The sequence below is a fragment of the Toxotes jaculatrix genome, chromosome 6, assembly GCF_017976425.1.
Source record: "Toxotes jaculatrix isolate fToxJac2 chromosome 6, fToxJac2.pri, whole genome shotgun sequence".
NCBI classification, from domain to species: domain Eukaryota; kingdom Metazoa; phylum Chordata; class Actinopteri; family Toxotidae; genus Toxotes; species Toxotes jaculatrix.
In genome coordinates, this window is record NC_054399.1 from 1,736,119 (window position 1) to 1,763,905 (window position 27,787).

General features: G+C 43.4%; 2 protein-coding genes across 4 annotated transcripts in view; both read left to right on the plus strand.

Annotated features, from left to right (window-relative positions):
• The window catches only part of crocc2 (ciliary rootlet coiled-coil, rootletin family member 2), a 29,575-nt gene extending 26,546 nt beyond the window's left edge, over positions 1 to 3,029 (plus strand). Inside the window, exons 32-36 of the mRNA XM_041040758.1 lie at positions 223 to 372; positions 458 to 658; positions 1,685 to 1,816; positions 2,603 to 2,782; positions 2,910 to 3,029. Of these exons, the coding sequence (XP_040896692.1) occupies positions 223 to 372; positions 458 to 658; positions 1,685 to 1,816; positions 2,603 to 2,782; positions 2,910 to 2,993 (747 nt within the window). The 3' untranslated portion in view covers positions 2,994 to 3,029. The remainder of the gene's footprint in view (positions 1 to 222; positions 373 to 457; positions 659 to 1,684; positions 1,817 to 2,602; positions 2,783 to 2,909) is intronic.
• Positions 3,030 to 4,461: 1,432 nt separating this feature from the next.
• Positions 4,462 to 27,597, plus strand: sned1 (sushi, nidogen and EGF-like domains 1). 3 transcript variants are annotated; one of them, XM_041041312.1, is made up of 32 exons: positions 4,462 to 5,065; positions 10,851 to 11,138; positions 11,452 to 11,592; positions 11,732 to 11,894; positions 11,992 to 12,117; positions 12,416 to 12,529; positions 13,011 to 13,124; positions 13,670 to 13,783; positions 14,892 to 14,939; positions 15,030 to 15,137; positions 16,590 to 16,682; positions 16,837 to 16,971; positions 17,327 to 17,446; positions 17,759 to 17,875; positions 18,071 to 18,214; positions 18,634 to 18,807; positions 18,949 to 19,062; positions 19,159 to 19,272; positions 19,381 to 19,494; positions 19,618 to 19,734; positions 19,883 to 20,170; positions 20,293 to 20,476; positions 20,689 to 20,801; positions 22,029 to 22,307; positions 22,455 to 22,596; positions 22,713 to 22,795; positions 23,665 to 23,763; positions 24,058 to 24,174; positions 26,408 to 26,495; positions 26,623 to 26,702; positions 26,799 to 26,826; positions 26,939 to 27,597. In XM_041041312.1, exons 1-31 carry the CDS (start codon positions 4,847 to 4,849, stop codon positions 26,822 to 26,824), a joined length of 4,176 nt encoding a protein of 1,391 aa, XP_040897246.1. In that variant the 5' UTR covers positions 4,462 to 4,846; the 3' UTR covers positions 26,825 to 26,826; positions 26,939 to 27,597. The 3 variants fall into 3 exon arrangements, 1 of the variants encoding a protein (XP_040897246.1); XR_005894245.1 differs by having other exon boundaries at positions 26,623 to 26,826; XR_005894246.1 differs by having other exon boundaries at positions 16,840 to 16,971; positions 26,623 to 26,826.
• Positions 27,598 to 27,787: the final 190 nt, after the last annotated feature.

Sequence of the window (27,787 nt, forward strand, 5' to 3'; positions counted from 1 at the left end):
TGCTTATTATAAATCTCTTGATTTGCTCAAAAGCTGTTGGCTGTTTCCAGTAAAAAGCGAGAGAAAAATCCTGCCTGCAACTTTCAACAGTGTGTCAGGAACTGTAAAAGAGACAGAATATACAGGAAGCTGAGAAGTATAAGGTCAACCTAAGTTCAAAATCCTGTTTTGATGAAACTGTGTGGTGTAGTATAGTGTATGTCAACATGTGTGTGCCCATAGGAACGTCTGGATAAGACACGAGACACACTTTCAGAGGCTAAAAGGCTGAACCACACGCTAACAGAACGGGCCCAAAACCTTGAGAGAGCCCAAGAGGACTCAGAGCTTAAATATTCTGAGCTGGAGAAGCATAAGAGGACACTGAAGGAGGTGAGTCACACTGAGGTAAACGAGTAAACAAAGGTATAGAAATCGAGGCTCTGTTTTGATGTGTGGATGACTGACTGTGTCCCAGAGCCTGAAGCAGCGGCAGAAGGCTGAACTGCAGGCCCAGGAGAGCTGCCAGCAGCTGCAGAGAGAGAAGGAGGAACTCCAACAGAAAGTCACCAATCTACAGAGCTGTTTGCACAAGCTTCAGAGTGAGAGAGCAGAGATGGAGAGGGTGCTGACGCGCCTCGGTAAAGACAGGTCAGCACTCAGAAAGACACTGGAGAAGGTGAGATTTCCTATCTGCTGCTCTGTACTTGAACACCTCAGAATGATCTCTCTCGTCCAGATTTAAAGTCAGAGTTCTTCCTGATTAAGACATCACGTATTGGAATATTAATGGTCTTAGATATTAGCTACTGACTTATCTTATAACCTAAACTTTTTTTTTTGTAATTCATGAGTTATTAAACTTTATTTATATAGCTCATTACAAGATCTTCATCATAGGATAACTGCAGCAGTTTAGTATTGCTCTTCCATCAAGTTGGAGGACTTAACAGAGACAGGACAGCAGAGGTCAACGTGTCCTGACTTCTTGTCCATAATATGGGCCAAGTTCCAAAAACACTGGGTCCTACATTTCCTGACTGTGTAAGATTAGAAATGTAAAAGAAATGTGAAGACCTTACAAAATACCAGTATCTTCCAGCATCTACAAACAGAAGTTGTTAATGTAGCGTGCAGCTACCCTGATCCTGAGACTGAGAGTTTCATAATGTTACAGCTTCAACCTTAAAGACATGACACATACATTAGACTTTTGGTCAGTTAGATAGAGCCTTGGTCCTGAATATGAGGTAAAAGATCTGAACTGTATGAGCGAGCCAAACCACAAATGGCTTTAAATGCAATTAAAGTCATCTTAAAGTCAGTTCTACAACTCCTGGAAGGCCTCGTACATTAAGAGGCCAGGACTGAAGTAATGCGTTTAGTGTTCAGAAGCCTTGCTGCCACATTCTGGACTAAGTGAAGACACAGTTACTGAAGAATTAAGACACATAAATGGGCAGTTACATTAATCCATTGAATACTTTGCTGTAGTTCAGTAATATTGTTTCTCCAATTTTCTACACATTCATCTTTGTCACACGTTTTACAAAGCGATTCTAAAGTGATGGAAACATGTAGGTGGACTGTGAGAACCAAGAGGCTCTGTGCTTGGCTTCTGCTACTCGCATTACAGAAAGGCACATGAGTGCAGAGCAATCATGGTAAAGTCGTTCACATTATGTCACCCTTGTGATGTTGTCAGGTGGAGATGGAGAGGCTGAGGAGGGAGGAGGAGGCGGCGTCAGCAGCCAGAGAGAAGGAGCAGTTTGGGCAGACAGTCCGCAGCCTGGAGCAGGAGGTGGCTGGAAAGCTGGATGAGGTGCAGACTCTGCAGGTGAGAGACTGTGGGATTATAGCCAGGTATGGGCCGGGGATTTCACTGTGGGGGCAGGGAACGGATTTGGAACTGGATCCTCCAGATACAACATGCATATGAACAATGTGTGTGTGTGCTATCACTACTGAAATACTTAGGAGATATTATGAGAAATATTTATGAGTAACACAGAACAAACACCTACTCTTTGCCAGTGCATGCCAGTCAAACAATAACCTGATCCTGCAATAACCTGAAAGCACGAGTGTCAGATGTTGCAGGTTGAGAAATAACATTCACAAGCAGTAAATGCAAACAGCTCCACATCATTATACGCCTTTAGCAGACATGACACTGTTACTGTCACGTTAGACAGCCGGTGATTGACAGGTGACATCTTTAAACAAGTCTATAACCTTACAGAGGCATATTTTTATCTTGTATCTACGTTTACATTTACATCATGTGCATTTCAATTTCTCAACTAAATGAGGCATAAATAAAAATCTTACTCTAACTCACATAATTTTTTAAAGATATTAAATGTTTTTGTATGAATCTAGAACCTTTTCTAAAAGTGATTTGATCATTTACACTGATATGTGTTTTCTAGTGTGCCAGACTTCCCAGGTACGAACCTGTGGGCTCAGGGTCATGACCTTGGTAACCTGAGGGTCAGAGAACCTCTGTGCCCCCCATCTGCTCAGTCACTGACTCTACAAGTCAACAACAGCATTTTGAAATCCTGAGCTTTCTCTTTCTTATACTCCGTTTTCAGTTGTGTTTTATGTGAACTGTTCTCAGGCCCAGATATCCCAGCTGGAGCACTCTCATGCACAGCGCCTCCTGGAGGTGACAGCCCGCTATCACCAGGAGCTGGATTTGGAGACAGACCGTCTGAGAGACAGTCAGCTCCAAGCGGAGCGGGCCTTGGAGACCAGAGAGAAAGCCCATCGCCAGAGGGTCAAATGCCTGGAGGAGCAGGTATTTCAGTTCTAATTGTGGACAGTGTGTTGGGCAGGCTGTGTTCTTTTTGTGCCACAGGTTTATGTCCATGTTTTTGTGTTTCTCTACCTATCTTCACATTTTTGTTTTTCATTGTTTTCATTAGGTGCTAGCTCTGAAAGAGCAGCTCGATCAGGAGACAAGAAGACGGCACGCCTACTTCAATCAGATGCTACAGCCTGGTGTGTAGGCAGAGACCCTGCAGTCAAGTATGTAGCACCTCCGGCCTCCTCATTCACTGCTGCTCCGGCAGCTTCCCAGCAACGTTATGTTACAAGCTACGTCCACATTTGGAAGCGCACACACACACAAACACACTCCCGAGGCTTTTACTCCCACCCATGCACATGTGCACACCGGATTACATTAATCTGCAGGAAAACTCAACAACAACAAACAATGAGTGTTTTGTTTATAAGTGGACTGGATGTGCCAAATTGTTTTAAGGATTTCCTCTGGCTCGCTACATTTGGCGTTTCTAAGTTTGTTTATGCTCTGTCGTTTTTTTTTTTTTTTGGAAACAGTGTGATGAAAGGTTTCCTTGGTTGGTGCTTTATTCTTCTCTTAGAATTGTTGGTGTTCTCGTTTGTCAGGCTGATTATGTACCAGTTTTATATCACAATCATTGTTTGTGTGTCCGAGCGAGGTTATGTATCTGAATATTTAAAATAATTGTTTGCAGATTTGAGTTGATTTTCCTGGTGCTGTGCTTGTTCGTGTTTCAGGCTGTCATTAAGACTCTATAGTGTAACTCACTTAGTTTATTATGAATTGTATTTCACTTAATTGATGTGTGGAAAAGCTGTGGTTGTTTTTAATAAAACTGGGTGTATCAGAGCACAATAATACAACTTTACTTTTTAAAAAAAGATGTTGAGATGTGATCACTGATGATGTTTATTCTTCTGGCCACACAACTTTGTTATGGAAAAAGTTTTCTGTGAACTGTGTGAGGACAGCACTGCCCTTTCATGGCATGCGAGTTCTAGCGTTTGGTTCGCACCATTAAAAGCCTTTGTGGATTTAGTGTTGTGGGTGAGAGAATGACCTTCGCTCTCTGTTGCCAGTGCTGTCTTCAGTGTTTTCTCTCAGAGATAGTTGCAGACTGTCTGTGGGAACTCTGTGGGCTCATCCTTCCTTTAAAGTTGCCTTTGCAGTCTTCCTGTAATCCTTCACAACCCTAAAGTCCTGAGCTAATATGTGCTGATTAGAAACCACAAATATGTTGTGTTTTCCATGTTGCGTGTTTTCATCCACATGTGCATCTGCTGTGTGTGAGCATCTTAAAAGGCAGTTACTCCTTTTCATTCCTTCTTTCATTTCAGTTTGTGCTCTCACCAAACTTTCTGTGCAGTGTTGCACATGCGTGTCCTCTCAGTCTAACCTTGCATGCCTTAGTAACTGTACATAGTAGGAGTTTCACTGAAAGGGGAAAATCTTGTCGGAGTTTCTTTAAAACTGCCCTTTGATTATCATAGATCCGCCCAGCGGTTATCCAGTTACCGGCCTCTTTTCAGCTATTGGCTGGAAGCAGCTAATTATGCAAGGTAGTGAATCCCTGTGGGGGAGGTGGGGCCAAAACTGAAAGAACTCCTTTGGCAGGCAGGATAGAGCTTTTATTGAGGATATTTCTAAGCTGACCATCAGGGACCAAATCGCTGGATTGTTTAAAAAAAAAAAAAAAAAAAAAAAAACATCTCAGCTGAATCACGCTGCTCCCCCTCTTTCATTCCTTCCCTCGTTTCATTTCAGTGAGACGGAGAGTAGCTCATGCAGTACCCAGCAGCAAGCAGAATGCAAGGAATCTACAGTATTCCCCTGTCTCACACAAGAAGCCCAGTTCACTGCTAAAGGACAAGTGAGGAGGGGAAGAGGCAGAGCCAGAGAGCAGTCAGGGGAGGATTCACAGTGCTGTGGTTCAGAGGAGGAACGTACGGTCTTGTCCTGCTCTGCTCTGCTCTGCTCTTGTTGCCTCAGGTGTGTGTGCTCCTCCCTCCCCTCTGTGGTGCCTGCTGTCAGCTCCATCCCTGGGTGGCTGAGGCCATGGTGTTGGTGCTGCGAGCCTTGCTGCCCTGCCTCTGCACCCTGCTCTCCCTAGACCTGCTGCCTGGGGTGGAACCCGCTGTGCCCTTGGAGGACTTCTATCCCTTTGGCCAGGACAAGGGGGACTCCCAGACCATCGCTCAGGACGACGGAGGCTCGGGGCTCGTGGAGATCTCTGTTGAGTTCCCCTTCTTTGGAGACAGGCACACAGGACTCTATGTGAGTACACAGAACCGTGTGTTTGACTGGTGTGTGTGTGTGTGTGTTTATGTCTTTATGTGTCAGCATGTATGTGTGTGCATGCACTTTGCAGTTGGCAATTGAAACTGACATGGTGTGGATTGTATAAGAGCCTCAGGGAGATGATATTTGGCACGTATCCAAATGCTACATCGCAGCGCCCTTTGAGAGTTTGTATATGTTTGTGTGCGCCCACAAGCTCTGGTGTGTAACCTCGCTTGTAGAGTATCGTGTTTTCCCCCCACGGGTGGAATCATAATCCTCCATGACATTCTCATCACTTTACATCTGCCCTCCTCACACTCTGACGGCTCTCAAGTGCACCAGGGGAGAATGAGAGAGCACTATTAGCAGAACAGTGGTAAGCTCTGTTCTGCTAAATCTACAAAGAGCTGTTAAAGGAAATGACAGTTTGTGTTCTTACTGTTGCTGCGGAGCATCTGTGAGCCGTTCTTTTTTTCAGAAGGAGTTGGGGGAAAATATGCACGCTGCAGAGAGAGAAACAGTGCTCATGGGAGGAAGCCGAATGGTTTGACAAGGATTTTCGCGCACCACAGCGAAACTTACTTTGATCTGCCTTTGTCATGTATTGAGTTCAGATCCAGCACATGGAAAAGCAGAACTCCCTTAAATCAACACCACCTGTTGTGGTTATGCATCCGCGTTTGCTCTCCGAATACCCCCCACCCCCCTCTGTCCCAGCCCCGCCTGTCTCCTCCCTGATCAAACCATGGGCAGAGGAGGCTGAGGGAGCATGGCAACAATGGGCAAGGCCAAAGGTCATCTTTCTAATCTAAGCATCTGAGGCAAGGGGGTGAGGTCAGCCTCCCAATGAAGACATTTTTGAAACTCTTCTGCATCTACACACAGTGCACTTTCAGTGACACGGTGTTTATACGAGCAGTGTTTGAGTGTGGTCTCTCTCTGGAGAGCTATAAACTCCCTAATCAGCTGCTGGCACAGTGTGTTTCTTCTGAGTTTTGCAATGAATTCCAGCGCATCTCTTCTCCTGTAGTAACGCTGATACACAATATTCAAATTGGACAAGATAAGACAAGTTACTCGTTGCTTGGCTCGTTGATCTTAGATTGAATTATCATCTGTTAGAGATAAAAATCTGGGTACTTCACATTCTGAAATGTGCTGTGTTAGTGGTGATGTGATATCCTGTAGTACACTCTGCATCCCGCTGAACTGTAAATCTGTAGTCACGCAAGGCGTAACAGATTGTGGCAAGCACTTGAAATTACAGTCACGCTCATTTTAAATGCTTCACCTGAGCCCATTAAACATCTGCTGTAAAGCAGCCTGGTGATCTCTGCCACCGGAGAGCTGCTTTGAACAGGTAATATTTCAGTGAGGACTCTCACGGATAAATTTGCATGAACAGTTTCTCCCAGAAGTTTGTTCCAAGCCTCTGGGCTACTGCCACATGAGAGCTGGAGAACCAAGCTGATAATAGGTGGTTTGTGGGTTTGTCTTACTTTATTATCATAACTGATTCTGTTTAGCAGTAGTACACATGCCTTGATACGCCTCGCAGATCCTATTAAAGCTTTAACTATTAGCCTTTGTCCCTTCCTGAAGCAAGACACCTTATTTTTAGCAGTGGTGATGAACAAAGACAGCAGTGGATTTAAGGACATGTGATACTAAGTTACAGTGAACTCTAGCGTCTCCTAAAAATCCCTTTACAAACATGTGTCCCCCGCTGACTTGGTCCTTTTCCTGTCCCACATGTGCCGCTTGGTAACCAGGCTGTCCCTCTGTTATGGTTTGTGTCTGGGAGTTTTCACATGTTGCTGGGATCTCTCCTCCTCCTCCTCCTCCTCCTCCTCCTCCTCCTCCCACGCCCCCCTCCCCTCCCCTCCTCCCACGCCTCAGATAACATGGCAGGGGTCTTCCCCCTGGAACTGTCCAGCTGCTTTATCTGAGAAATGACCAATCACTTTAACAGAACACAGATGTATCTGCAAAGCGTCTTAGGGGCTTCCAAACAATGCAGTTCACGGATTAACTACTCTTACGGATGGCCAGTGTTACGGACATGAAGGAGGACGTCCACGGTCAGAGAGGACAGAACACAAGTTTAAAAGCAGATGTGAGAATAGTTGGTTATGATCAAAGGAATTTATTGGAGATAGATAAACTCTCGTGGACAGTGGAAAGATTCAAGTTCTTCTTACATGGTGAAGCACACACTGTAATTTGTAGTATGAAAATTTACAATATAATGTGGCATTTGTCCGTAACTGGAAGTAAAATACACATAAACAAAATTCAAATATATTTTGAAAGAATCCTGCCAAGAACATACTGCAGTGTGACGGCACTCTTAACAGACTCCACATCTGCTACTGCTCATCTGCTCTTCTGAGGAGCTTCAACACTCGGAGTTTGCACTTTCATTCACTCAGTTTCACTCAGCGCTGTGTATGGCTCAAAGATGTGTGCGTCCAGTTTGATTCTTCGTACTCTGCAGGGGTGATTTCACAGACATGTCTGTGATGAGAGCTGTGACTGAGTGATGTTAGGGACAGTTCAACACTGCTACAGCCAGGTGTTGGTTAGTGGAGCTTAGCATGAACAATGGAAGCTTGTTTGTGTAAAAACAACAAGTTGAGGTTTGTTTAAAATGGTGTGCGACTCACTTTTTTTGTAAGTGTATATTTTTCAGTTTTTGTACCAATGAAACAAGCAAGACATATTAATCAGTGAGCTTTAGAGGTGCTGATAGGTGGATTTTGTTAGAGCTGGACATAGCCAAAGCTAGCTGTTTCCCCCTGTTTCCAGTCTTTAAGCTAAGCTAACAGTCTCCCAGCTGTAGCTTCATATTTGACGTACAAACATGACTTTGGCAAGAAAACAAGGAGTATTTCTCATAAAGTTGAAATATTCCTTAAAAGACTTCACTTGATTATTTTATTAGTTTACCGTGCTGTGGTACATGTGTGTTTCTTTGAGCATCATGTCCAGCATTAGTGAGCAAAATGGAAATTCAATCAGAATAGTCTTATTTGTTTTATTTAAACAAATTAAATGACTTTTCTCTGTAATTCTGCACATTCAAATTTTAATTGAATCTAACTAATATCTTTTTACCAAGCCTCCACATCACTTGTGCAGTAGACGCTGTATTCGAGCCCTTGCACACTGCAGACAGGATTTATTGTCTCAGTCTAAACTCTTTGTAGATAAAGGTGAGCCAGGGCTAAGGACTTACAGGCCAAGTGCACAGACTGTCAGACTGTAGTCACTTCCTTCGGTCTCGTCAAATAATTGGACAAGCTTGTGACTGTGAAACCTCTGTTTCTGACAAGGAAAACTAATGTTTTCCTGAGTTGATCCATGGGCACCTTTTTCATATAGGAGTTTGCTTTGGCTTGACTTAAGCCAGATGAAAGTTTATTTTAGTCCATAAATGGCTTGGCTCTAAAGAAAACCACCCAAGCAAAATCCTGGATATATCCGGCAAAGAATTCCTAAAAAATAACAAGGGAGTTGTAGAGTGAAGTGGCACCATTGAGAGTGAGAGAAAGAAATATGGCGAGAGAGGGATGCTTCTTACAAGGTTGACTGATCGCACCTTTTCCCCCTGTGATTCTGACCTTGGTCATGTTACAGCATAACACAAGGCAGCTCTGAACCCGTTCACTCTCTCACATATGTGTGATGCAGAACCACCCTTCACTGGGCGTCTGTACGAGTTATAGCCTGGTTGAAATTCATGAGAAGAAGAAAGTATGTGATATGATGCAAAGAAAAAGGTCCTGAGTTCAGTTTAAATTCCTCTCAGGCCATTTCCATGTCAGCGCAGTCCCCTAAAAAATCTTAACAAGGGAGAAATACACTTGTTTAAACAGTTCCAGATGCTACAAGAGATTGGATTAGGCGATTAAACATATTCCAGTATTGGAGTGTAAACTCTATTTAGTGTTCAGCATGATTTCCTGCACTAATTTTGCTGTAAGATGGGTGACTTCCAGACCACTGCCACCACAGGTCTCTCATTAGTGGGTATGTGGGTGTGGGAGGTTTGTAATTCATGTACATCCTTCCATTCACCCAGCCCTGTGCCCTCTCTCTTGTTTTCCTCCCGGTATCAGATGGCGCTCTGGCTGACCTCTGGGCCCTGCCCCTGCAGTTGGTCCTCTTTTTCCCCACATTGGCTGCATTCTCACCACATCACGCTGATGCAGAGGGGAAGACTGTGGTCGGGCAATTAACTGAGCTCCCGTGCCGTGCCAAACAAAACTTCCTCTGCTGTTTTTACAGCAAAGTCCTTCAAATTATGGTTTTCATACATGCAGGGAGCAGAGCAGAGCCATCTGACGTTGCTTTGTCACCGTCACATGCCGCTCGGCTTCAGTGCAGAGAGGCAAAGTTCACTCCGGCGTTAAGGAGAAACAGGATAGGTGCTACGGTCGGTACAATCTCCCCTTGCTGATAATATGCAGAAATTGTGTATGAATGAAGGCCTTTCATGGAGATTCAACCCTTCAGCCTGGAGAACTTTCCTCTTCACACTTAAGTTTACAACTTGTTTCTTAGCATATTAGAGCTGTGGCTGGTCTCTGTGCTACAAGGAATCTCTGCATACATGCAGACTGCTAAATGCTGCCTCGCTCCACGTCTTCCTGCCTTTCTGATCTTTCTTATCTATAATCTGCTTAAAGCTGCACTAATCAATATTTTTATATTAACAATGGATCAAATGTATTCGCTTGTAGTGACAAACCCACCACAGAGAAGTATCACCCAACTCTGAAGTTTCCCTCAGCTCTACAGAGTGTTTTTTTTTTTTTTTAGTTTCTTTGACTTCATTGTTTTTGGTTCAGTCCCACCACTTTTATCAACCTTGTTTCCAGCTGTTTCACCAGCTGTGCACTACCTGTCCTGTCTCCACTACCTGGAGAATTTATCAGAGTCAAGAGATATTTTCCTCTGGAGAATCTGGAGATCAAAACCAGAGCTAATGCTAATGTAACTCTGATATATCTCCTGGGTGTGTAAATAGGCTACTGTTTGCTAACATGTTAGCCATATAGCTTTCCAAGGTAGTTATATATGAATGTTCAGTGTACAGACTGTGAGTTGTACTAACAGTCTGGTCTATCAGTGGTTTTCAATTATGAATTCTTTGCTTCATCTATAAAATGTTGTTGTCCGCAGTACAAAACCCAAAGATATTCGATTTACGGTAGTATGATACAAAGAGAACCAGCAAATCCTCAGCTTTGAGACTGAAACTGAGTGTTGGTTTATTTTCTCAGTGAACTAATCGATCTGATTGATTCAGCAATACATCAATCATTGACCCTTTAAAGCTGATCTTTCAGGAAGCTGACAGTTCACCATGCCACAGTGTGCAGCTGCAGCTCTCACAGAGGAGATATGTGGACAGGGGGAGGATGGGTTCGTTTATCCGGTTGCTTTGCTGTTGGCAGACGTCTGTGAACGTCCTTCCTGATGATGACTTTGCAGGAGTTTTCTCAGCTGCTGTCATTTCACGGAATAAAGGTAGCATCTGTTTGCTACGTGGGAAGTGCAAACATCCGTTATAGGAGCGTCCACTGCCCCATGCTACTGTTTGGCCTGTGAGGTCAGAAAACTGTTTGTCCACCCTCTCCTCTCCTCAGCACTTCCACTCTAACCCCACCTAATAATACAGACAAGACACAGTGGTTAAATCTGACATGAGCACAAAATATAATATGATTAACCTGATTCAGATGCTTTAACTCCAACTGTATCTCCTCCTCAGGTTAACAACAATGGCCTTGTATCTTTCCTGAGGGAGGTGTCTCAGTTCACACCTGTAGCTTTTCCAATCGCTGGGGACAGGAGGGTTGTAGCGCCATTCTGGGCTGATGTGGACAACCGTCGGGCAGGTAGAGTCTTCTACAGAGAGAGCCAGGAGCCTTCCATCCTGAGTAGGGCCTCAGGTGATGTCAGGACGTACTTTTCAGAGTTTCCCAACTTCAACGCAACATGGGTCCTCATCTCGACATGGCACCAAGTTACTTTCTTTGGAGGCAACTCCCTCACACCGGTATGAACTCAGATCTCCCACTATCATTTAGATTCATAAGAATCTTATACCCCAAGGGGCACTTCTGCAGTTTCCAGGTGCTAAGAGGAGAAAACCTCAATGAGTTTGAAAAAATAGAAATTTTGATTTGATTAAAAAGTATTTTTAGGAGGAAAATAACCAAATATCCAAATAGAGGCATCTGCACCGTACACACCAACATTACACTTACATATCACCATTCCATTCATGTGAAGAGCCTGTTAGATATACTATTACTAAATTTCCTGGAAATCAATAAATGCTTTAACCGAGCCTGTTCCCCTCTACGCAGGTAAATACTTTCCAAGTGGTGCTCATTACAGATGGAGAGCTTTCCTTCACTATATTCCAGTACAATAATATCACTTGGACCACAGGCATGCATGCCAGCAGTGGAGGAAACATGGCTGGGTTGGGAGGTATCGCAGCGCAGGTAAGATCACATGGTTGTTTGCTTGCGGCGACAGTGACATGTACAACGTATGATCTGCTTCCTGTGAAGATTTAAACTAAATAATTCAGACGTCTAAACTTTAATTCAACAATCTTTTGGGATGTCTGCCTCTTCCCAGGCAGGCTTCAATGCTGGTGACGGCAAGCGCTATTTCAACATCCCCGGATCTCGCACAGCTGATGTGGTGAACGTTGAGGGGACCACCAACGTGGGCTACCCGGGCAGATGGGTCTTCCGTATAGATGATGCACATGTAGAAGTGGGTGGCTGCAATAACTCTGGTGAGACATGCTTCTGAGAGGTTAGTTCTTCAGTTAATCCAGCTCGTCTTAATTCTTCTTCATGAAAGGTTCCTGTTGCTTTGACCTCTTTCTGCAGCATCCGTGTGCCCACACCTGCGACCGTGCCTGAACGGAGGCCAGTGCATCGACGACTGTATTACAGGCAATCCCTCCTTCACTTGCTCCTGCTTGGCTGGCTTCACTGGTCGACGATGCCAGATCAGTGAGTTATGTTTGACACTGCTTCCTGCTCTGTTGTGCTCGACACACACTGCACTCTATGAATGAATACTTATCTAACTAAGATCAGCCAGGAAAAATAGTGTTCAAAAAAAAATACTAGAATTCACTTCATTTGGCAAAAACAGACACGCAGACATTTCCTTAATACCTGTATCAACTTCATGTCCCCGTTCACTTGGGGACATTATATGTCTAATCAACCTTTTACCTTGGCCAGATGTTTTCTTCTAATTAAAAAAGTCATACTACCTCCTTTGTATTTCTCCCTGACTCTGTAGATGTTGATGAATGTGCCTCATATCCTTGCCAGAATGGAGGAACTTGTAAAGACCAGATTAACAGTTTCATCTGTCAGTGTCCTCCAGGATACACTGGGATTCTGTGTGAAACAGGTACAGCTGACAGTTCACCTCAAAGCCGGAATATACTCCGGTTACCTTCACAGTTTTTTTTAAATTAACAAATTCTCTTTAGAATCATGGAAATGTAGAAATTGCTCATATGTGTGTGTGTGTGTGTGTGTGTGTATATCTACACACACACACACACACATTACCATACATTCTGCATGCAGCAAATCGGCTGAAGACCTGGAAAAACTCGGATTAATCAAAGTACTTTGTGCTTCATTAAGCAGTTTCCACACAAAAAGCGTATTTAGAAAATCTCTGTCCAGCCTCTCTGGAGCTTCTGTACCTATTCCCACAGTCCAGCCTGTGGAGATGTATCAAACCTCTTCTAATACCTTTCACAGCCAGCAGCACATACTTGCAGAGTGAGGGGAGCAGTGTGGCGGATATATTAATCAGCTGAGTAAATATTCCATGAGCGTGTCTCTCTGTCTGCGTGTATGTGTGTTTGCGTGTGTTGCAGACATTGACGAGTGCAAAGACAGACCGTGCTTCAACAACGCGTTGTGTGTACAGGGCGCTGGCAGTTTCACCTGTGTGTGTGAACCAGGTTACACTGGTGTCCTGTGTGAGACAGGTGAGCGGGGTTTTTCACAGTCCCGGGGAAAGTAGGCATCTCCCTCCAGAGGAAATATTTTCTGCTGCTTTTTACATCAAACTCAGTCACTTGGCAGATGTTTCTGTCCAAAGAGTTTCCCAGTCTATGTAGACAAATGGGTCCAAGTTGAGGTTATGGTTGAGTTGATTTGCAAACAACTTTTTTTTTTCATGGGTCCCACACTGTAGCAGTGAACCACAGTGAGAAAGTTCACTGAAGTCAGGTGGGTTTTCATAAAGACGTTTACTAATCTCTGTCCTCCTGTGACTGATTGTTGATGAAACTTGAACCCAGTGGGGAATTCAATTATCAGGCCCTGCACAGTTCATGAGTCCTTGTTTCTACATGAGACCAGATTACTCTTAATACCAGACACCTGGTCAATGAAACTCTATGCTTTCAGCAGCTCGGTGTCTGAGACAACTTGGATTTCCATATGAAGACTGAAAAATCTCAGTGTGAAATTGAATCAGCAGCAGATAAACTTCTCCCCTCTGATTGCTTGATGTTTGTGTCTCCTCCAGACATAAACGAATGTGAGTCGCAGCCCTGTCTGAGTGGAGGAGAGTGCATCGACCAAGTGGCCAACTTCACCTGTGTTTGTCCCGCGCCCTTCGCAGGAATGCTCTGTGAGACAGGTGACGTGAATTCAACTTGGATTTAGCGAGAGGAGCATGTTTGGAAAAATAGAAAGCGCTCACATAGTCTCTGTTCATTGCTTTCTCGTTTCAGTTTGGCTTCCTGTAATGTAGCATTTTTCCAACTGGACCAAACATAAAGGGAATCCTATCATACCTCTCTGAGAGCAAAATTTATGTTTATAGCTATGAACTTTGTCTAAGTGAGCCGGTTCTGTCGCAGCTTGCCACTACAAACATTTCTATCATACTTTCTCACATTAGTTTCTAAAAATTACGCCTTTATAGTATTTAACAGAATCACAAGTTCCTGACGACTATAAATACAGAAAAGGGCTCTTTTTATCTGTAGGCCACACCTCACCATGTCACTTGTCAGTATCTGAGTGACTCTACCCCTAAAATCATCAGCATCACAATTTGTGACACAATCTATATACAGAATAAAGTGTGTGTTAAATATGCCAACATTTTTGATAAAAAAAAAAAAAAGTCTTAAATTTGGCTTTGAATTGGTGAATTGGTGAATAATAAACCCGTCAGTGCACTTTGGTGGTCAGATTGTTATGGTGGCTGATGTTTCTGCCTTTCTGTGCTCCACAGCCTTGTTACCTATTGGCCAACAAATGTGCTGCTGATATACCAACACATTATATCTCTGATAAGCTAATATCTGTATATCTCATGTGCAGTTAATGGTATCTAGCCATGCAGATAGTTCTGGGTCTATTGACCCAGTTTTTGAGACGTGTGTCTCTGGGATTTCTGCTGTCGCCCCAGTACGGCGGAAGTGAATGGAATTTCACTGCGAACAGTTTTTACAGGGTCTGTTTCTTTGGTAGAAAGTGTTGACAGTGATGAACGTGGACTGACCAGAGCAACAGGAACAGTTTCTCTGGAATTTTTTTTTTTTTTTAACTAGAGTGAAAACCTATTTAAATTGTACTGGGGTGGCAGAGCACACCTCACACACCAGCATCTCATCATCAGAATAAAACCAGAAGTATCTGCACTGCTAAACACCACCGAATGTCCTTGAGGAAAATGTGTTTCATTGTCATTTGCATGAATCAGCCCTCCCAACCACCTTCATATGCTCCTTTCTCAGAACTGGTTGCGCTTCAGGTAAATTCAACTGAGGCAGAAAACCAAACAGGTAAAAGCAAGTACAGCTAAAGCTTTGCCAAAAGTTTTCACATATAATTTGATTCTTACACCACATCCTGCCATGCTTTCCCATCTGCAGCCCTGTGTGAGGAGGAAGATTGCAAGAAACACCAGATCTGTGAATACACCAGCGATGGTATCCACAACTGTACCTGCGCTCCAGGCTTCTATGGTGACAAGTGTGAAGGTATTGTACGCTTGGCCTGGCTGACGCTTACTGCAGGCAGCTGGGCAGGTAGAGAGCAGACTGGGGTATTTGAAGAGGAGCTGTGCTATCCCACAGGAATTTGGAGCGCTGCCCTGGAAGAGGCTGCTGTGATGATGGATTATTGTAATTATCAAAACTGACACGGCCTCGCCCAGTTTACTACAGGAACCAGTCGCTTGATGTTGTGAATAATTGTTTTATAGCACATTTTATTAGTTTACCAACAAGAGGAAGTGCTTTGTCTAGACTTAAAAAGACCTCTTTATGAGTCAAAGCTGGTCTTTGGTATTCAGGTCATTTCTTCAGACAGAGCTGTTGAAATATGCATGCTTCCACACCGCTACTTGTTGCTCTGGAAGTTGGCCATTGCACCACACTATAGTTTCAAGCACAGCTGCTGCTTGCATAACCATAGGGCAGTTTGAACACAAAATATGTAAAACGCCATCATCCTTAGCTAATGCTTCACACCTTCCTTCCATGAATTCAGATCAAGTCATCTGGTATTATGTTTACTCTCTGAATCATTCTATATTTGTTTCAGGAAATAACTCATGTGCCCCTTAAAGCTAATTTGTCCTCCCATGAGGTTACTGTCACCTCCTGATAATAGTTGCTGCCTGTTTGTTTTTTCTTTTCTCCCCCACTGAAAGCTGTTTAATAGTATTTGAGCTATTGCAAATGCATGCTACTTCTCACCCTTGAGCTGAAATAACTATCAGTGCTTATATAGGCTCTCTTAAATCTCCCAAATACTTTCCTGCCTGGCTCACTTGGAAGGCACAGTGGAAAAAGGAGCATGATCCTCCAAGGAAGAGAAAGTAGTGGGACTCAGAAGTGCCTAATCAGGCTCTCAGATCAAAGGGCCCGGGCCGCACAGGTGGCCAATGAAAGTGGCTCTTACAAATTAACAATCCATTAATTGCCCCCAGGGCTATACATTTTGGTCACAAAATATGCTCCATATCATCAGAAAAATAATACCCTCCACCGAGCTCCCGGGACTTCAAAGCGGAGCCATTTAGCTGTGATATGGCCACTTCCTTTGATCCACTGCTGCAATTAGGAAGGAGAGGAAAACAAAAACATTCTTACAATTTGTATGGAGCGGATGTGCAGCGCGCTGACTGGTAATCTCCTGCTCCTGTGAACGTTGTTGGAAAAGATTAGGGAAAGAGAAATGACAGCAAATCAATATATAGTTTACAGTATAGCTGATGAAAGACGCTCAGCATATGGTACACATGTTGACCATTTATACCTTCTGTCTATGTTTACACGCAGACCGACCCTGAAAATTTCACTTCATTTAAGTACTTTCTTTCATGTAGCTTGAGCAGACTTTCTGGCTTTGAGCTTCTCTCGCTCTCTCTCTCTCTCTCTCTCATTCTCACACTCTCTCTCTCTCTCTCTCTTTTCCTGTGTCTGCAGAGGAATGTCTTTGCCAGAATGGGGGTGTCTGTTTGGACATCAATGGGACTTGTGAATGCCCTTCAGGCTACACAGGACTCTACTGTCAGTTTGGTGGGTATGATACACATAATCCTATCAGGTATCTTACAGCAGCTTTGATGAATGTGGAAAAAAAATTTGGATCACTGTGAAGTCGCAAATGTCTCCAACCACGAGCCATTTTTCCAAAAGTTTGTGAACCTGTCTCACGATCCCTTCCTCCCAGAAGTAACCCAGACACCGTGCAGCAACAGCAGGCCGTGTCCTGACGGAGGTCCTTGTTTGGAGTACGGGGGAACCTACCTGTGTACATGTCAGACCAGTGGAGCAGAACTAGATCATAAGGACTTCTACCCCTATGGTAAGAGCCTCAGGCACCAACCCAACAACAGGGCAGTTTGCAGCTATGTGTCACTGCATGAGCGGCTGGTTACTATGGAGACAAACACGTTTTTAAACACGCTGGTCCTGACAAGTGTCATTTTCTGCTTAAAAAGCTATGGTCACATTTGCAGTTTACATTTATGATGTGGGAAGAAATTTCGGAATGATTTCTGTTTCTGTTGAATGCTCGTGAGAGATTTCTACTTGATCCAATCATAAAATGGCAAATAATGTGTCTTTTAAAGGTTGGACCAAGCCCACATGCTTGAATAAAATTTAGGAGGTCTACCAGTGCAATGGAACACAGTCAAGTCTCGGTGTGTGTTTTTCAGTACAGCCCCGATCGGTCTGCGACTCCTCTCCGTGTCTGAATGGGGGCTACTGCTACGAGCGGGACGGAGGCTACACCTGCGAATGCAAATACGGATACTGGGGGAAGCACTGTGAGAAAGGTAGCATAATTAATAAAGACCCTAGAAGAATATCTTCACATAAACTTATTAGGTATCATTATCAGATCATCCCTCAGATTTGTGGGTTATTACTCAAACCCAGCTTTAATGCAACAGGAAGCGCCATTACTCGCAACACTGTTCCATTCCATTCAGAAAGGCTCATGATAATTTGTACTTATGACTGAGTGACGAGCTATTTTCCTGAATTATGACTTGAACTGCAATGTACTGGAACAGATTTATTTTGTGTGATTAAAAGCTTGAGCGGTCTCTCCTTCAACGATTCCCCCTCTCCTCGTCTCTTTCCAGTTAGACTCAATACCTGTGCTTCTGGTCCCTGTCGCAATGGAGGCTCCTGTAAGGAGGAGGCCGGGAGCTACAGATGTGTGTGTCCTTACAGATTCACTGGAAAACACTGTGAAGTCGGTGAGTGTCAGCGTCAAGTGATATTCACAGGAACCAGTGTGTACACACACAAACTCTCTCTCTCTCTCTCACACACACACATCTATATATATATATATATGTTTATTTTATTATTTATTTTTTTAATCTTGTCTTGTTGAGATTTTTGGGCTACATAATTACTATTATGATTCATGTATGTGTGTATGTTTTCAGGAAAACCAGACCCCTGTGCCTCCAGTCCCTGTCGAAATGGGGGAACGTGTTTTCACTACATAGGAAAGTATAAATGTGAATGCACTGAGGCCTTCAGCGGCAGACACTGTGAAATAAGCAGGAGCTCAGTACAAACCTCTGCAGGTAAGCAGACTGTGTGTCACCACACAATAATGTCCAAGTCTCACTGTGATGCTGAGCTCTGTACGATGTTGACTTTAAGAGACTGATGCAAGCGGGGAATATCCTGAGCTGTTAAGTGTAGAGATACCGGCTTTCCATCTGAAGATAAACTTAGCAGTGTTGCTGCACTGGAGGCTCCACATACACAGATATAGAACGGCCGCATAAACTATATAAAATAAGACCTGATGATTCATGTCTACACACTCTAACAGCATGCTGGAGGTAATTTTAGGAGGACAAAAACAGAGCGCCTGAATGGAAAACACCTCTGTTGCCATCAGAATGTCCTGGATGAGCTCCTTTAAGCCCCAGTGTTTGTGGGCTTGTGTTACTATGCAGCCATGCTGACATTATCTGCGTGTTTGTATTCATTTCAGGGCTGAGCTGTGGGCAGCCCCCACAAGTGAAGCACGCTGAAGTCCAGTTCTCCTCAACAACACCAGGCTCCATGGCTGTGTATATATGCCACTCAGGCTTCACGTCTGTGCCCAGAGCCACCCAGAGCATCTGTGGTATTCAGGGAGACTGGAGCCAGCCACCCGTTTGTGAGGGTCTGTAACACACCAACACATGGACACACACTCAGCAACAAAAACAGTATTTACACTCAGCAAACACGATTACAGTCATTACAGTTTATACTCTAAAATACAGGCTGGTGTAGATTTTCTTTTTGTTTCGTATCATCGCAGACATCAATGAGTGCCTGTCACAGCCTTGCCTCAGTCGTGGTACGTGTCATAACCAGGTCGGATCCTACCAGTGTGAGTGTAATGATGGCTTCGGTGGAAGCCGCTGTCAAACAGGTACAGCCTAATAAAACTTTTCTAATGCTGAAATTCAACATATCTGCACACATGTTGTATGTAGTACATGTGTACATGTGCCTTTCATCTCTCAAGACATGAATGAGTGTCTGTCGGAACCCTGCAAGTACGGGGGCACGTGTGAGGACCGGCCTGGCTCCTACGTGTGCCACTGTCCACAGGGCTTCAGAGGGCAGAACTGTGAGATAGGTACACTTCTTAACCTCTTACATCATTTTTTAAAGCTTATATATATATATTGAACACACAGATTATACAGGACAATAATCAAATTCTGCTCTGATTATATGTGTGCAGAGCAGGACGCGTGTGAATCCAACCCCTGTCTGAATGGAGGTGTGTGTCGGGGTTACAGAAGGCATTATGTGTGCGTGTGCAAAGCTGGATTTTTCGGGGACCAGTGCCAGATGTGTAAGTGGCTTCAGACTGTTTCACATGTCTGTTTTGTTGATGATATAAGCAAATATCACACAAACTTTATGAAGCGCCAGCAGCTGTGCATGAACCATGTTGTGTATCTTTGTCACCCCCCAGTGGAAGACCCGTGTGTACTGCAACTTTGTGGAAATCGTGGCGTCTGCAGGACTGACAGGAAGGGAAACTACAACTGTGTTTGCAAAACAGGTCACACAGGAAAGGACTGTGAGAAGGGTCAGTTAAGAGTCACACCTCACTGCATCAGCCTCCAGCTCAGTCAGCGTGTCACTTATCAGCCCCTGCTCTGTAGCTCATCCTCTCTATTTCAAAGACAACTCTGTAATGGTTTGGATTAGACATGTAATGTTCCCACTGTTTCCAGACCTGTTGCCACCCTCTGGTCTCCACGTGCTGCGTGTGGAGGAGAACGAGGTGGAGCTGCGCTGGGATGAGCCGGAGCCCTCTCAGAGCCTGATCAGCGGGTTCGCTGTCTCCTATGCTCCCCTGGGCCAGAGCGATCCCAAAACAGATTACCTGGACAGGCAGCAGTCCTCCCATGTTATGCGAGGCCTGGTGCCTGGCATGCTGTACAACATCTCCACCTTCTCCATCAAACACAGCACCAACAGAAAAGACTCCAGCCAGCCTGCCACCGCACTAATACGCACCAGTGAGCACATTCTTTGATGCAGTAGTTGTAAGAGGACGTTTGTTAAACGTGTTCCTCTCTGTGTATTCATATGGGTTTGGACACGTGTGAATTTTCATGTGTAAATGTGTGTTTTTGTGCAGGACCTCGGCGGGTGGAGCAGTTGCAGGTGGTCAATGTGTCCTCGTCTCAGGTTTGGCTGAGTTGGATGGTTCGGGCAGCTCGTCACGCAGCAGTCAGCAGGGTGCACGTGTCTTTATTGCCTTCAGATGGGAGTGAGGCTCGCACTGCAGTGCTCAACACGAGCACCACAGAGTACACCTTCAGGTCAGGTTCATGAACTTTGCTTCAAAAAAACAAAGATAACCCATAATGTTACATTACTTGTGTAATGCTGGAGCTCTGTGGTGCTGTTGTGGTTCTGCACTTTGAATCGCTTTGGATAAAATACCCTGCAACCACCAGAGGGCGCCATTTCATCACTCTTACAACAGTCTCGTGCTTTGCTCACTGTGCTGTCGCCTCTGTCTGTTTCCCAGTTCCCTGGTTCCTGGTCAGATGTACACAGTGGATGTGCTGACTCAGAGTGGAATCCGACCAGATGAGTTTCCCTCCACCAGCCACTCAGCTGGACCCCTGAAATTCTGGACAAGTAGGCTACTTCACCATTTAGCTGTCAGTGCAGCTGTATGTATTAGTTTGAAGGGATTAGAGTGATACTAACACAGCACAGATCACCTGACACGTCTCTGCACACCACAACAGAATGAGTGTATTACAGTGGATGTATAGAATTAACTTTACCTCTTTTTCTGTTGTGGAAAATCACCACAATTTTGTGATTAATATTTAACAAAAAAATTCTGTCTGTTTTTGCACTACAAAACATATACACTCAGTGTGTAATGGGTTGATTAATGCTATGTATGCCACTGTAACCCATTAATAACAAATATAAAGGAATAAGCAGGAATGAATATTAAGAAAATCCAAATTTTGAACACATTTTGCCAGAGAGAACGTTTATCACCCTGAACAAAATGTCACCCTAACCTGACCAGACACAGAAATCCGTTCATTCTCAGCAGAGGACAGAAAGTGTCGACTGTAATGTGGAATAAGACTGAGAACGAAACATATTTTATATTCGACTGTCTGCCAGGCTGTAAATGACGACAGTTTAACTGAGCTCAGATTTTGTTTAAGGCTATCAGTGGTGTATGACAGTGTTCTGTGTTTAATATGTTTAGTTTATATCTGATGTCGGTTTGCTGTGTTTTGTAGGGAGGCCCATGAGGCAATGAAGTGTTGTTTTGTTTTTTTTGGTCAGGACTGTGTGTGTTTTTGTAATACCCATTTTTGGCCACAAGAGGCTGAGGTGCACCCCTACCCTAATATAAATATAAATAAAACTAAAAGGACTAAAAAAAATCTCTGCCCCTCAGGGCTTCTGTAGTTTTGAAACACATGGCCACGTGCTGCTTGCTTTAATTTTGTTTTCTTTTGCCTGTAATGCAAGTAGTGTCTAGTAAGTCCATGCGAGCTGTGCAACTTTCAGTGTACATGACAACTGAATCAAATAATTTATTTATTAATTTGTTTAGTAAGAACAAAGATGTTCAAAGGGAGAATATTTTTATAGCTAGTAGAGCTGTGCATGTAGCTCCGTGCTGTGAGGCTTGACAGACAGAAGCTGGTTAGCAGGTTCAGCTCACACATCATTTTAAACCACAGCAAACAAAAGGACAAATTAAAACTGAGAATCAATGAAAATAAAATAGTTAGGTTAAACATCAACTAAACAAAGCAAAAAAAAAACAAAACAACTTTTTCATTGTCTCTGTGTAACAATCACACCATCTACATGTGCTTCCCTCAGGGCCTCTCCCCCCACAGAACCTCTCTCTGTCACACTTGACCACTAACTCAGCACTGATCACCTGGAGCCGCCACCCGAGAAGTGTCCCAGATGGCTTTGTGGTCAACGTCACCCGAGGGTTGAATACCAGGAGTCGCTTCCTGCCCAATGGGAAGTTAGGATCATATACCCTCCGTGAACTGACGCCCGGACAGCACTACTATGTGGCTCTCACGTCCATCAGAAACACAGGGCAGGAACAGATCCACAGCATACCTCAGCACTTAGCCTTCACTACCTGTGAGTGTCTGTGACCGTTTCTCATATTTCCATCTACTTTACAATGTGCCGTTAGTTTTTTTGTTGAATCTTTAGAATCTAACTTTACTGAATCACTGATGTCGTTATGAATGGGTGATTTTTGTGTGTTCATTTCATTTGATGCAGTGCCAATGGGGGCCAGATCACCAAGAAGAGAGAGACCAACAGCGACTGGACAGGGGACTCAGGTGGGACGCACACCTCCCCCATCTCAGCCTCAGGACCTGGGAGGCACAGCGGAAACAGAGAACTCAGAAGAACCGCGCAGGTGCTTCTGCTTATTAAAACAGTCATGGAAACATTATACTGTACAAAGATAAGAGTTTGTTTCCATCTCACAATTCAACTGATGCTAAGAAGCTAGGGTTTCTCTCTGTGTTACAGATACACAGAACTCATTGACAGGAGGGGGAAGATAACAGCCAAGTTCCCTCACTTACCCCGAAAAGCCATTCGACATCGTAAGAGTAAGTACAAGCAGAAGCAAACGTGGTAAACATTTAGTTGCAAGTCACTAATATAACATTGTTTGACAAAACTTCTGAAACCTTTGTGTTCTGTATTTCACGCTAAATGGAACACTGTCACGTTAAGATACCAATAAAATTTTTTACCAATAATTTATTTTGCTTCTAAACAGGAAACCATTAAATTCCCTGATACACCACCACATTGAAACTGCTCCGATTTGCTGAAGGTGTCCAAACAATGAAAGAGTTATTTTCTTTGCTTGTCTTGTTGCAGATTGAAGATGTTAGGTCATGGTCCTATAACCATATCTTCCTAACTAAGGCCTGTCTGGAAGACATATAGGCGGACCTCTAATGTAAACTGGACTCTCTGCTGTCACACAAACAGAACCAGTTTATCTGACACGTGTTGTCCACTTTATCTAGCAGCTTTTGATAAAAGAAGACGAGTCAGAAAACAAAGACTTTCAGGAATAATCTTTTTTCTTTCTCTCAGTTTTTATATGATTGTTTTTTTGTAATGTAGTTTTACTTTTTTCTAAATGAGTGCTTCCCAGTGCAGATGTTTGTAGCCTATGGTCTAAACAGAAAAACTGTTTTACAGATGTTATCGTGTGCTATAGGGAATAAAACTTCCTTTCGAGGATTGTTCTGCCCTGTTTAACAATGTTACAGCCGTGATGTCATAATCTGATTTTGGCCATATTGTTAAATCAGTAATGTTGTGTTTCAGTGCTCCAGGCTGGGGAACATACACAAAACCTTTAAAGTGTTTCGTTTACCATAAACATACCAGTTTAACTGGAGTCAAACTGCACTCGTCCATTTTGGATCTTTTTATGACAGGAAATGTTTTTGCCTTGCAGAACCTGACCCTCCGATTAGATTAGAGAAGATGGAAGAAACAACAAACAAAATCAGCCTCGCACTAGAGATTCAAGAAGAAGGTTTAAGTACGAAGCCTGGTAGGTGTTCTGCTGTTTGCTCCAATACATGTCACATCTGCCCGTGTACGCCGTCCCAGCTGATGTGTCGCATGTTTATGAGTTTTGTGATTGAGATGTCGGTGAGGATATACTTGAAAGAGAGAGATGTAGCATTCAGGAAATCAGGCTGGTAAAAAGAGGGGAAGTGGTGTTAGAGTTGGAGGCTATCAACACACGGTGTAAGCTGAAGATAATGTGGAGTAGTGGGGCCTGAAACTCGAGACCCGTACTCCTTCTATTCTATGGATGTTAATGGCAGCTGTTGTCTTTTAGAGTTGCCTCAGGACTGCCGCAGTCTGCCCTGCCAGAACGGGGGTACATGTGTGTACGGAGGTGACTCCTTCATCTGCGACTGCGCAGTGGGGTTCAAAGGCAGCCAGTGTGAGCTGTGTAAGTGTGATGTCGCTTCCTCTCTCTGCACATACACAGGCCTCTGTTTGGCAAATGAGTAACTGTAATGCACCGTCACTCATCCATCCTTCCACTGGCATGAGCCTGTTCCACCTGGGACTGTGTGAGAGCCAGGGAACAACACGTAAATCTTTTCTGTAAAACAGTAAAGTCTTGTTTATCTTAACGAGATGAAGAATCCAGTCGTGCTACAAGCTGTGAATGGTTAGACAGTAATTAGCCACAGCAGTGCTATAAAGTAAATGCTAACATCAGCATGCTAACATGCTCACACTGACAATGTTAACATGCTGTTGTTTAGCAAGTATAACGTTTACTCAGTCACAGTACAGAGCACAGCTGAGGCTGAAGGGGATGTCAGTAGTTGTAAAGGTAATTAGTTATAAACCAGAGTATGAGACAAATTTATTTTTTTACCTAATGAGATGAAAAGTCAGAGGATCAGTGAAGTGAAGTTAGAAATCTCATGGCAATCCATCAAAGAGTTGCTGAGATATTGTTGTCTGGACCAACCAACACCCAGAGCCACACAGCTTCCATATCAGTCTCCTTAACAGTGGCCCAGTCATAGGAAAGAAACCTGATGTGTGCTGCACACTGGCTGTGTGAGCACTGTGTGATTAGTGACCCGAGCCCTCTGTCACCTTGAGCAGGATAAACGATGTAGAAGACAGTGGATAGTTTAGTGATATTTCGAGTGAACACACATGCTAAGACATTAAATGAACTTGTAGTATTCATGCCTCTGGGATAGGTGCATCCCTGCTTTTCCAAAGAGATTACAGTGAAAGACGTCTGTTCACCAGCTGTCTGAATGCTGTAAGTGTCAGGGCAGGATTTACAGTCCTGTCTATGTGGCTTGTATTTCTGCTTCCTCTCAGTGTAACTGGAGCATCTCAGGGTGTGAACTTGAAGTTTAATATATGTTAGATGTGCATTTCATCATGTAAACTGTCAGAGAGCGCTGAGCTATTCATGGACCTCTGGTTTCCTAAAAGCAGGAAACATGCTCCACTGACAATTGACCCCTCTGACATTTGTATACAGCTTGGTTAACTCTGAGGCTCAGGGGCATGAACGTACAGCATGAATACAGAATCAACAAAGGCACAAAGCACCATGTTATTTACTCTGAGCCACTTTCCTTTTTTCAAGGACCCAGTGTTACATTTATAACTCAGTGTTTCTGTTGAATGTTTGGGCGAGGGGGCCGTGTATGAGACAGAGATTATCCGTGGACAATGTCCTTCTCTTTCCTCAGTCTGCTTTCATCTCTGTGTCACAGGAAAATCTTCAGCCCCACTGTTGAGGGCTCATCTCATTTTAGATGCAGAAAGCTGTGCCTCTTAAAAATCCTAAAAGGAGCAAAGTGAAGAGAGCTCATAAAGGCAGAAAATGAGTTTGTGATGCTGGATGATGATGATGATAAATGTAAATAGGTCAAATACTTCTGATAAAGAAAGCGAGAAACTTATTTCTGTGCCAAGATCAAATCCACAAGTCTTTAGACGACTGGACTCTTTCCACATGTAGTCACTAATTTTTAAGATGCAACTTGGATTAAATGTATCTGTGACAGGCCGTAAATGTGAAACTGCTGCTACTGCTTTATATGGCAGACAGCCAGTGGGAATGCATTACCTACAGTGTCCAGTGAAGTTAATGATCATGGAAAACACATGTTTATATGATCAAAGTAAATGATTATATGTCTCCATTATTAAAGCACAGACAGAACTCTAACTTAAATAAAATGTATTTTTTCACTCAGCATGAAGATATTAATATGCAAACATCTACACAGTGTAGGAGGCAGCATGTACCAAAGTGTCTTTTATTAAGTCATGTTTTTCATACTAACTGTGGAAAACATTGTCTTCTACACCGATCCTAAACGCTCTTTCTGCGTCCCAAACAGTGAAAAGGTGAAAAACACAGTGAAATACTGGGAAAATTGATTTCAGTAATAATTCCGTGTTGATGGAGCTGTGTTTGAGGAGACACTGGACATACCCTCACCCCTCTTCACTTCTTTTCTTCACCTAAACATCCAGCGTCAGATTGTTTAAACATTCCTTTCCTAAAACCATCCATCAGCCTCAGAGAAGGGCCCAGCTCCTTCCCACATGACTCCTAAACCTTCCAGCAGACTTTTACTCACTGACAATACTTAAAACATTCATACCTCATGTTGTGTGACTGCTGTTTGCAGCGTGCCAGCGAGTGCCACACCCATGTACCCGTCTCTACTCTGAAACCAAGAGTGTGCCTGTCTGGGAGGACGGAGTGTGCCACTACCTGTAAGTCACGTCGGGCACAGATCTCCTGTTCTGGCCCTGAATATGCTGAAATTGCAAAGCTTAAGTAAAGCAGAGATTACATGAAATCAAATGGATCAGATAGATGAGTATGCTTTTACCTTCGCAGGTACAAAAGAACATATAAAATACAACAGGACGTCTGTTATCGAGAGATTTGTGAACCCGTGCTTCCCAAGAAAAGTCAGGGTGAGTTCAAAAAGCTGCCTGAACAGTGATAAAGACATTTTTAGCAAATGAACCAATGCAATTCTTTTCACACACTGGTATTAACTTTCTTAACAGTCAGAAGAACAAACAGGCAACAATAAAGGTTTGTTTTCTTTTACACAATCAACATCCAACCATGTATATTGACTGTTACTGTGGCAGATCACATGTCCAAAATTATCCTGAAAATGAGTCTCTTCTTTCTGTCTTTCTAGAGCACTTGGATACTGATGAAAGAACCGTCATCACTGTCATGTGAAAAACCTCCTTACTTCAATTTTGGTGTTTATAATCTACTTGAAGTAACTGATTATGGTCATTTTTGTGCTGAAAAACCCTGTCAGAACCCACTGTAACGTTTCAGACACAGAACGCCATTCATCTGAGAATAAGGTCGCATTTGTCAAATCCTGAGAGCCCAGAGTTTGTAGCTCCGTGCTTCTCAAAGAGGCTTTAATCAATCAATTGAAAATCACCCACATCATTTATCATTTGTGATGCTGTGACTGAGTTTTCATACGAACACTTGTATGCAAATATTAATGGTAAGCAGTCCACTGCAGTGCATCAGAGACCTTATATACCTCATTTCCATGTCCATGCTGACACATTAGGAGAGGTTTTTTTTTTATTATTGTGATTCAGCTGCAGGTTTGTCCCTCAGGGAAATAACTGTAGAGTGTCCCAGTCTTTCCTTTATACCAGCCCCGTGATCTTCTGATAAGGACGATGGGAAATGTGTATTTTTTCCACGCCCCATAAATTCATCTCTTCCTCTGACAATGGCGCGCAGTGTTTTCTGTGCATAAATGTCTTTTCTCTGTGTCTTAGCAGGCATCACTGCTTGCTACTGTAAATAGTGTTTATAGGCCATTTTGTAGGTGAATATTTTAATAATAAAAAAGTTAAAATGTTTTGTGTGTCTTTTTGGGTGAATGTCTGTCTTTTTTTTTTTTTTTTTACAGTTTTACTGAGTTTATCATTTCACATGTGCATAAAGACCTGGAAAAGAGGACACTGTCCTTCATATTTAGATTTTAAATTAATCGCTGCTGTATCACACA

Bases quoted from the DNA above. Each gene is read 5' to 3' on its own strand.
- sned1 (XM_041041312.1), top strand. From the start codon at position 4,847: ATGGTGTTGGTGCTGCGAGCCTTGCTGCCCTGCCTCTGCACCCTGCTC. The intron at 16,683-16,836 runs GTGGGTATGATA...CCTTCCTCCCAG, and splicing joins AGGACTCTACTGTCAGTTTG to AAGTAACCCAGACACCGTGC. The intron at 19,735-19,882 runs GTCAGTTAAGAG...CACTGTTTCCAG, and splicing joins AGGAAAGGACTGTGAGAAGG to ACCTGTTGCCACCCTCTGGT.